This window comes from Hibiscus syriacus, unplaced genomic scaffold (genome assembly GCF_006381635.1).
Source record: "Hibiscus syriacus cultivar Baekdansim isolate YM2019G1 unplaced genomic scaffold, ASM638163v2 tig00111741_pilon, whole genome shotgun sequence".
NCBI lineage: Eukaryota > Viridiplantae > Streptophyta > Magnoliopsida > Malvales > Malvaceae > Hibiscus > Hibiscus syriacus.
Genome location: NW_024063166.1, coordinates 68,330 through 79,398, shown reverse-complemented (window position 1 = coordinate 79,398; position 11,069 = coordinate 68,330). Strand labels below are relative to the sequence as shown.

Genomic DNA, 11,069 nt, shown 5'->3' with positions numbered 1-11,069 from the left:
ACGTTCTGGTAATTTTGAGAATTTTTATTTACATTAAAAAATAAAAAAATGTTTTTTTTAAAAAAAGCTTAATTTTTTTCAAATCTTAAAAAAAACTCAAAACTTTTAAAACGTTAATTTTAATCTCGTTGCCACTGCTGGCCGCCACCAACGTTGTTAATTGGTCGAACACCCAATGACGTGTGACCGACCAACCACCCACAACCAAAACCCCCATACTTTCACAACCGATCGAACACCCAAAAATGGTGTAAATGAAAGATTTTATTTTAGGGTTTTGAAAGATTTTGTTTAGGAATTTATAGATTTAGAGAGATTTGGTGTTCGATCGATTGAGAAAGTATGTGAGTTTTCGTCGTGGGTGGTTGGTCGATCACACGTCTTTGGGTATTCGGTCGATTGATTGTGTTGTTAGTGGTCGACGGTGGTAAAGGGATTAAAATAAATGTTTTAAAAGTTTGGGTTTTTTTAATATTTGAAAAAAATTAGGGTTTTTTTTTAAAAAAATAATATTTTTTGTGTTAGGGTAAATTATATCATTCCTCACCGAACTATATTGTCTCTTATTTTCCCCACTCAACTTTCAATTGTTCTAATTTGCTTACTCTTACTGAACTTTACAAATTGAATCATTTTGCTCACTCTGTCGTTAACCATTTAACGGTGTTATGACATGGCACAAGAAATTCCGCCACCACGTCATTTTCATTTCGTCCACTGTCCACTGTCATTGATGGTCGCCATTCGATCCCAAATTTCATGAGTTGGTTCATCTCGATCCCTTGAGCCCGAATCTAGTGGTTATTTAACCGTAAAATATCCCAAATCTCATTAATCTAGATCAAAATTTTTCGATTTTCTCACTTTCAATATTAAAATCGTGGACTTCAGAGCAAGTTCTGACAAAATGGAGGTCGGATCCGGACTCACGGTGTCGAGGTAAAGCCACCCATGAAATTTGAGACCGAACTATCACCATCTGCTGTGGTCGACGGTGGTGGCATCCTTAGCCTTTTTGTTAACGACGTTAGAGAGATAACAGGGGAGTGAGCAAAAATGATTCAATTTGTAAAGTTTAGTGAGTAAATTAGAAAAATTAAAAGTTGGGTGACGAAAATAGGAAAGAGAATATAGTTCAGTGAGGGACGATGTAATTTTTAACATAGTTCAATTTTTTTTGAGCTCGTGTCAAATCAATTGAGCTATGGAGAGCCAGTCCCTCCAAGCTATGGTTCAGTTCATGTTAAAAATTATTGAATTGCAGCCCCTTTACTATGAAGTTTTACTATAAATTCTTAAAAGATATGCTGAAGAATTGCTTTGATATGCTCAAGAATTGCTTTGATTTTTTAAAAGTAAAAAGTTAACTACTAAATCAACAAACACTCAATAAATTAATAATTAAACGAATGACCAATCTGATCTCAAACTGGTGATGAACAAGCAATACAATAAAATGAAATCGTATGGAGAACCCTCCGCTAACAAAAGCTTATATATATATGGCTGCAGTTAAATAATTAAACTTGGAAAGGCCAAGGCCAGTTCTTCAAATCCTCATCTGCAACTTTCCCATTCCTCTGGTACGCCGATTGGCCGCCGCCATTGCCAACCCCATGTCCTTCCCCACAAAAGCATAGTATCTCAACACGAAAGCCAGCCCCAACACCACCCATTCCAAGCAGAATACAGCCACGCATAACCCCCCAGCCAACTTCAATATCATCTCCCCTTCTTCTTCCCTCACGTACGACTTCAAATACCCCAAGAAATCGGAAGTTCGGGTCAGTATAAGCACCGAGACCGAGCCCTGGAATATCGAAGTCAGCACCATAGCCACCATGTGAGCCGCATAGCGCTTGTTGGACCCCGAAGTGACAATGGAACAGCCCAAGACGGCGGAGGTGATGGTGATGGCGTGGAGGAGGATAAGGAAGAATCCGCAGAGGGAAGGGAGTAGGCGGAGGGAGAGGGTTAGGAAGATGCAAGCGGAGGCTGCTCCCAAGAGGATGTAGTTGGTGATGAGGAAGGTTTTGTGGGTTCGGGTGTGGGATTGTGTTACTGAATTTTCAACTGAGAGACCCATTGAAGAGAGAGAAAGCTTTCGAATAAAAAGCTAAAAAAAGGAAACAAAATTTCTGTTTCGAAATTCTGTTTTCTAGAGAGAGATTTCAGTGTTTGATGGAGGGGAAAGAGAAGAGGGGTAATATAGAGCGATAGGGTATGGAGCTAACGTTCGAATCTTTAAAGTGGACAAGCTGGAAATGTGACCGTTGAGCCAACTAATAAAGTATAAGCTTGTAAACGGCTAGTTTTGATCTTACACATTTATATATATTTTATTAAGTTTCGTTCAAGAGTTATCCGTCTAATCTTAAATGTTTGTTTAAAATTTGAAAGAATTTGAATAAATATAACATGTCTGAAAAATAAGGTTGAAAATCTCGATTTGTTTAAAGTATAATTTAAGTTTGAGTTTCAATATTCAACATTTAATTTAATGAATTCGAGTGACTTTATTAATAAATAAAATGTTGTTTTCTTTAAAGAATTCGTGTTTAAGTAACAACATCTATAGAATACATATGTTGTTGACTAAGAAAAATTTTATTAATAAAATAAAAATGAGCAGAATATTACAATTAGTAATGGCAAAATTTGTGGAATAATGCAACGTAAAAAAATTTTGCTCAGATAATGCAGTTGAAGGATTATTTTCCCATATGGAATGAATGCTACAATTTTACATAGGTCGCCATGTCTTCAAAACGACCTACGTTAGTCGTCATGTGCTCCGAACGACGATTACTTAAATTTCCCTATGTAACAACGATTACCTATATCGGTAATTAGACTTTTAGCCGAAGACGCACTGTGCAACCTATAGAAGTCGTTCGGAGCACATGACGACCTATATTGATCGTTCGGAGCAGTCGACGACCTATATTGATCGTTCGGAGCAGTCGACGACCTCGTGGATCACTATAGCAATCCATGAATTTTTCCCATTGCATTATTCTACCGATTTTGACTATTAGTAATAGAAAAAAAAAATTCTTAAATAATATTCCAATGATGTCAAGTGTCTCATTATTTATTATTTTAACTTTTACTTGTGTAATTATTTTTTATAATGATGACTTTTCATAGATTCGACAATAAAAGCCACAGTTAAAGTTATAAAAACAAGACCTTAAATTCCACCTGGAAATAATTAAGGAATATGACAAGTATAGGAATAATTAGGGGTGTTTATTAAGAGAGTCAATCATAAGTAGAGTAAGTTCGATTCAATTCAAAAATTGTTCGACTCATGTTTAACTTAAGTTCGATAAAATTTTACTCGGTTCGTACTTGTTAAAAAACTTATTGCTTGTTAAGCTCGTTATACTTTTTTCTTTTTTTAAAAAAAATATATATACATAATCTATTAATACTATATAAAGCTTAATATAAATATAAATAGGCAAATTTAAAAAAAAAATTAAAATAACATGCGAAACAGTTCAAAAGTTTAAACTTCAAATTAATAGTCTATAAATTCACCAAACTAACTCATTATAATTAAAGTAAGAATCCACAAATACACCAAACCAACATATTAAAATCATTTTTGAAAAAAAAAAAGGTTTAACAATACATAATCAATCTTAAAAATAAGACAAATAACATCCTAAAAAATTATAAAAATTAATGAGTTGCTTGCAAACTTATCGAGTAGAGTTGAATTTTGCTTGACTCGACTCGTTAAGATTTCAAGTCAATCTAAATTGAGCGTTGATCGAGTTCTGACCGAGTTAAATTTAAACAACTCACAAACTACTCAACTCAATTATCAAATTTAAAAACAACTAAATGTACTGAAGAAACAAAAAACAACAAATACTAACTCATCGGCAAATATATTTCTGAAAAATCGAAGATTAATTGATGAGAGTTTTGTGAAGTCCTCTACATGTTTAGGGGTAGAAGAATTAACTCTACGAAATAATAGCCTATAGGTAAAGGGGTTGGCAACTTATTAAACATGTGAAACTTTTTATTCCATTGTCTATACAAAAATTGTTGTCTTGTTTTATTTTAAATTTTTAATTATTTTCCCGTTCTGTATCACAAATCTATTAAAAACAAACAAACTGCACTGGAATATTACTCAGCTTATATGGGTACAACATTTGGTACGGATATTTAATTGATTCTCAAAATTATAATCAATAAAAATTAGAACTCCATTCTCAAATTAAAATAAAAATTTTGAGAGAAAAAAAAAGGTGCTCCCATTTTACAGCTAAAAGTAATCAATGAAGATGGCTAAACGTGAGAATTTTGAACAAAATCTATTGCATTATCAATAAAGATATGTTCTCAAGAGTCAAAACTACTGAGAGAAAATACAACTTTCCAAAGGCTACTTAGGACAATAAGACCTCTCTAAGATTACTCTTGCAATCACTAACAATCGGTTATGGCACAATTCAGATCTCCCCTAGATAAATCTGTTTATCGCTACTGCATGAACCGTTGAGAAGTTGTGTCCCATATGTACACCATCCTATCCGAACTACCGGCCGTGACCTTGCTTCCATCTGGTGACCAGCCACATTTCAACAAGTTCTTTTCGAAATTGTGTTAGTGGCCTTCGAAAAACTTTACACAGATTCTGTGGAGCACAAGGGCGCATATCCCATGCAGAGTTTGCAATCCATGCCATTGGTGAGAAGGTAGGAACCATCAGGACTCAAACTCATACCTGTTATCATGTCTTGATGACCAAGTGTCATGGTTACTTCACCTTTTCGTAAGTCCCAAACCTTAACATCGTTGTCAATGCCTCCTGTGAAGATCTTATCTGATGCATCAGAGCAACCGACGGCTGTAATTTGGTATTTACCAAATAAAAGTTTCACCAAATACACTTCCATAACTGTGTTTTCTACTTTGATTGTGCACGCCCTGATCGTGGATGGAAGATAGGTCCTTTGATGTTGTTCCCGCGGGATTCACCGGCGGTTATTGCTACACGATGAAGGATTTACGTCTTCGGGTCAACTGGACGTTCTGGTGGTCATTTTGCCGAGGTTCTCGATACAGATCGAAATCATTGGGATAAATTGCCGGCCCCTTATGATTTGGTTGATCTATCCGTATCTTACCCTGTCCTCTTGGACTCTCCCCGTCATCGAGTGCTGGTTCACTTCCGTCCCAATAATTCTCTTCATGCCTTCCTCCTTGATGGTGGATCATGGGAATGTCTCGATCCAGAATTTGGCTACTGGTCTAAGGCATCACCGGTGATCGCGGACGACGTTGCCTATTTTCTCTTTGCTCCAGATCGTTATTGGTCGGGTGATTGTAAAGAAGATTTCCAGGCTTATCACGTGGTTGATAAGAAATGGTTGTCCGTCAAGCGGTCATCTGAAGCTCCATTAACTGTTCGTCCCTTTCGTAATAAGTTTCATTTGGGCAAAGATGTGTAGCTTGGTACTGCGTGTTGTATGATAGTTTTTAGTACATAAAATTCCGAGTGCACTTCAATTCCAATTCTGGAGAGATTCGTGCACATGCAGAGACTGCATCTTTCACCCATGTTCCATTTCAAAGACACACCAGTCAGATTTCGGTGCTCTAAATGAAGGTTAGTTTCCCCTTATAACGAACACAATTATTTGGATATAATTAGTAAAGGAGAGCACAATTATTCAATTAGATGAATACGGTGATAGATAGTTAAGCTTATTAAAAAGAGCTAAATTAGTAATAAGGGGAGAAAATTATACCTTTAGGATAACTCTGATAAACTAGAGTTACTTGGTCCAACAACTATGATGTGATTTTGTGAAGTCTTCGTCACATTTGAAGATAATGTTGCAAACTGCAGGTGTTATCTGAAGAAAAAAAAAACAATATAGATTTGGGGGATTGTTTCTCTGATGTGTTTATATAGTTTGATTGCAGTAGAAGGCCTTTCTGGAATGGTTATACACAAGCTGTGAACATGCATAACCTTTGAGTTGAATGATGCATCTCCGGTTACTGGTTTTTCGTTGTGGCATCATTCCAGTGGCCTGAAAATGTTTAATAATTATTTATAAAGAAAAACTTCAATAAAAGAAATAATCAAATAATACTCTGTAGGAATTTGATTCGAGAGGATTCGTAAAATCCACAAATGGCTCTATTTCCACACATGTTGTCTGATGTCACAGGCAGATTTATAGCAGCAAGAGATGTTTCAATTTGTTAGGAGTCTCATCTCCAATACACCTTTGAGTGATGCACTTATCAAATTTATCGTTTTTACCAACACAGTCTTCAGGGGAAGGAGAAAGCTTTGCAGTAATTGTAGCGTCCAAACTCCGACTATATTCTATATGAAGATCACAGGCCTTAAATCTGCAAGCGGCATTGTCTTTTTCAGCTATAAAACCAAACTCATGCAAAGCAATAAACAATTTCTGATTTGTTATTTTTGAAACTTCAGTGGGGAAAACGAAAATTTACTCAAATATTAGTGACCATTTATATAGTTTATCATTTTTAATTTTATATATTCACCGTCACATTAATAATCTATTCAAAGTCTAATAGCAATTAACTCTCAGTTACCATATCTTAATTAAATAAAAATAACTAAACATTATATTTTTTGATTTCAATGAGAAAATATATCAAATTTAAGCGAAAGCCATCAATCTTATATTTGATCGCATATAAAAACTTTTCTTTTTAGATAAAACATATAAAGCCTAAGGTAAATTACAAATTTTATTAATGAACTTTACTCTCTCTCATATTTTTATTATTAAACTTTAAAAGTTTTCAATTTTCTCACTAAACTTAATACATTATATTTTTGAGAAAATAACCTCAGTGACCAAAAATGCCTTATAATATACGATTTTAACCAACTTTTTTTGGATTTGCCAAAATGACCAACAAAATCGCAATGCGATCGCTAATTTGCAACGCGATCTCAGGTATCGCAAATCAGTTTCCAGATTCGCAACGCGAACTTCGACTATCGCATTGCGATTTACATATTCGCATTGCGATAGTCCAAGTTCGCATTGCGATTTTCCAAATTCGTTGCGATAGTCTCCAAGTTCGTTGTGATAGTCTCCAAATTCGTTGCGATAATCTCCAAATTCGTTGCGATAGTCTCCAAGTTCGTTGCGATAGTCTCCAAATTCGTTGCGATAGTCTCCAAGTTCGTTGCGATAGTCTCCAAGTTCGTTGCGATAGTCTCCAAGTTCGTTGCGATAGTCTCCAAGTTCGTTGCGATAGTCTCCAAATTCGTTGCGATAGTCTCCAAATTCGTTGCGGTAGTCTCCAAGTTCGTTACGATAGTCTCCAAGTTCGTTGCGATAGTCTCCAAATTCGTTGCGATAGTCCAAAATCGCAACGACTGGTGGTATTGCATTTGTTTCTTAAGAATTTTCTCTAAAAAGATAGTATTCGCACGCACGTGTCGAAGACACGTATTACCACGAACACGACCACGACCACGACCCGACCCGAGACGGACGGCGGCGGCGGCGACGGCACGCGAGAGTCCCCCTTGTTCTCTATCACTCAACAAGGAAGTGGGAAAGCCAAGCCTTAAATATCATTCCCAATAGTGTTTCCAATACTATGTGGGATTGAGCATTACCAACACTTGTTCCCAATACTAATGAATTAAATCTTTAATCAATAATAGAATTTTACCTTATTGTTTTACTGTTGCACTCATGAAACACCATAATAAAAATTTGTACATTTATTTATCACCAAAGCATCAATAAATTATAACAACTATTATACTCATGAAACACCATAATTAACGCATAAGATAAATTCAAGTGTCGGGAACAAGTGTTGGTAATGCTTAATCCCACATAGTATTGGAAACACTATTCGGAATGGTATTTAAGGCTTGGCTTTCACACTTCTTTGTTGAGTGATATAGAACAAGGGGGACTCTCGCGCGCCGCCGCCGCCGCCGTCCGTCTCGTCTCGTCTCGTCTCGGGTCGTGGTCGTGGTCGTGGTCGTGGTCGTGGTCGTGGTCGTGGTCGTGGTAATACGTGTCTTCGACACGTCCGCACGAATACTATCTTTTTAGAGAAAATTCTTAAGAAACAAATGCAATACCACCAGTCGTTGCGATTTTGGACTATCGCAACGAATTTGGAAAATCGCAATGCGATAGTCGAAGTTCGCGTTGCGAATCTGGAAACTGATTTGCGATACCTGAGATCGCGTTGTGAATTAGCGATCGCATTGCGATTTTGTTGGTCATTTTGGCAAATCCAAAAAAAGTTGGTTAAAATCGTATATTATAAGGCATTTTTTGTCACTGAGTTTTTTTCTCTATATTTTTTGGTCATTTTCTCTCATATTTTGGTCACTCTTTCGTTAAATAATTAACATAATTAAAAACGATACAATTTTTAAAAAAATCACAAAAACAAATATATTTTCATCTATATAACAGATTATTTTAACATTGTTAATTATTTAACGGCTAAATGACAAAAAACTTAATGTATTAAATTCAGCGAAAAAAAATTAAATTTTTTTTTAAAAATATAATGAATAAAATAATAAATAATAAAATTCAATCATCAAATTTATAATTTACCTTAAAAACTATTCGAGTGAAAAAGGGTATTCTTCGGGGTAGTTCTGTTGTGCGACGGTTAAAAAATGGCGTGACTGGTTAAAAAGTGACCGATTAAAATGTAGATCGGTTATGTTATATCATTTAACCGGAAATATTATCAAGTACAATAACATATTAGGTAGCGCTTACATAATGTAATAGATAGCGCTTATATAATAAAATAGACATTTAACCGGAAATATTATTAAGTACAATAACATATTAGGTAGTGCTTATATAATGTAATAGGTAGCTCTTATATAATAAAATATGTTATGTTATATCATTTAACCGGAAATATTATCAAGTACAATAACATATTATGTAGCGTTTATATAATAAAATAGATTAATTACTTAATTTGTTATTACAACATATTAGGTAAACACCTAAAATGTTACCAAGGATAACATAACCTGTTAATTACTGGAAATATTATCAAGCATAATAACATATTAGGTAGCGCTTATGTAACGTAATAGGTTGTGCATTATCAAAACGTGTTGATACATTATGTTGACATATTTTCTAATTGACTAATATATTTCTACTGGATACATTGTAAATTTACCTATTATACTATAATTATTGGTTTCGATATTTTTGGGGTCGATACTTTTAATAAATGTATCGACACTTTATGTGTGCACCTCGTTTGGCATTCATTCTGGACACAAAGTATCGACACAATTTAAATAGTGTTGATACATTATTTTGACCTATTTTCTAACTAAACCGATATATTTATATCGATTACATTGCAAATTTACCTATTACATTATAATTATCAGTTTCGATGTTTTCGGGTTCGATACAATTTTAAATGTATCGACACTTTATGCGTGCACCTCGTTGGTTATTCATTCTGGAAAAAAAATATCGACACAAACTTAAAAAGTGTCGATACATTATATTGACCTATTTTCTAACCAAACTGGTATATTTATACCGGTTACATTACAAATTTACCTATTACATTATAATTATTGGTTTCGATGTTTTTGGGATCGATACAATTTTAAATGTATCGACATTTTATGCGTGCACCTCGTTGGGCATTCATTCTGGAAAAAAAGTATCGACACAAATTTAAAAAGTGTCGATACAATATGTTGACCTATTTTCTAATTAAACTGGTATATTTATACCGGTTACATTGCAAATTTACCTATTACATTATAATTATCGGTTTCGATATTTTTGGGATTGATACAATTTTAAATGTATCGACACTTTATGCGTGCACCTCATTAGGCATTCGTTCTAGAAAAAAGTATCGACACAAATTTAAAAAGTGTCGATACATTGTGTTGACCTATTTTCTAATTAAACCGGTATATTTCTACCGGTTACATTGTAAATTTACATATTACATTATAGTTATCGGTTTCGATGTTTTTGGGGTCAATGCTTTTGAAAAATGTATCGACACTTTATGTGTGCACCTCGTTTGGGCATTCATTCTGAACAAAAAGTATCGACACAAATTCCACAAGTGTCGATACATTATGTTGACATGTTTTCTAATTAAACCGGTATGTTTCTACCGGTTACATTGTAAATTTACCTATTACATTATAATTATAGGTTTTGATGTTTTTGGGGTCGATACTTTTGAAAAATGTATCGACACTTTATGTTTACATATTATCTCATTAAACCAATATATTTTACCTTTTACTTTGATAATATGTTTCGATACATTTGCTCTCAGATATAAAATACATTAATAATTAGTATTGATATTTCAACAATCCTCAAATGTATTAGTATACAGAGAAGTAAATATGGATATAAAAGTCTGACCAATCAACCAACAATGATTTGGAAGCTAATGAATGCCCATTTGGTAACAAGCACGCAGATTGGATAGGCGAAGAATGCCATCCGAATATGGATATATTTAGAGCAATCAACCTAAATGAAACACGAAGGAAATCCCGACCATCATAATTTTGAGTAACAAGCAGGTAGGCTGGATATGCTAATAATGCCATCTGAATATTACCCATTTCATCCAGCTCATGAAGATAGGAGAAACGTAAACTGAAACCGTCTGAGAGAAACATAGTTGATGTAGAAGAACATGCATATTTAAAATCTCGAAGGCGACCCATTTGGTTCTCAAACATTTAAAGCATCGGAAGCATTTCAGACTTATGATTTGGGTATCACACGGGAAATACAACAAAATACATCCAAAAATTCTCAAGAATTAAACGCTAGATCTTTTAATAATAATGTTAAATGATGGAAGATACACACGTAAAGCATAAGTATCTGTACAATTAACAATGTAAACGGATAAAAGTTTTTCGGTATAATGAAAATAGTCGTAAATGACAAGCTGAGATGCTTGTCATGTACGCCTATTATCATTATACCGGTAGAATTTGACCGTTTACTTTGTTAATTTAGCGAAGTATC

The 11,069-nt window shown here is 34.4% G+C and overlaps 1 protein-coding gene across 1 annotated transcript; it reads right to left on the bottom strand.

Moving 5' to 3' along the window:
- Window positions 1-1,372: 1,372 nt before the first annotated feature.
- Window positions 1,373-2,189, bottom strand: LOC120168902. The gene has a single exon (XM_039177164.1). The coding sequence runs from the start codon at window positions 2,084-2,086 to the stop codon at window positions 1,550-1,552; it is 537 nt and encodes a 178-aa protein (XP_039033095.1). The 5' UTR covers window positions 2,087-2,189; the 3' UTR covers window positions 1,373-1,549.
- Between the last annotated feature and the right edge of the window lie 8,880 nt (window positions 2,190-11,069).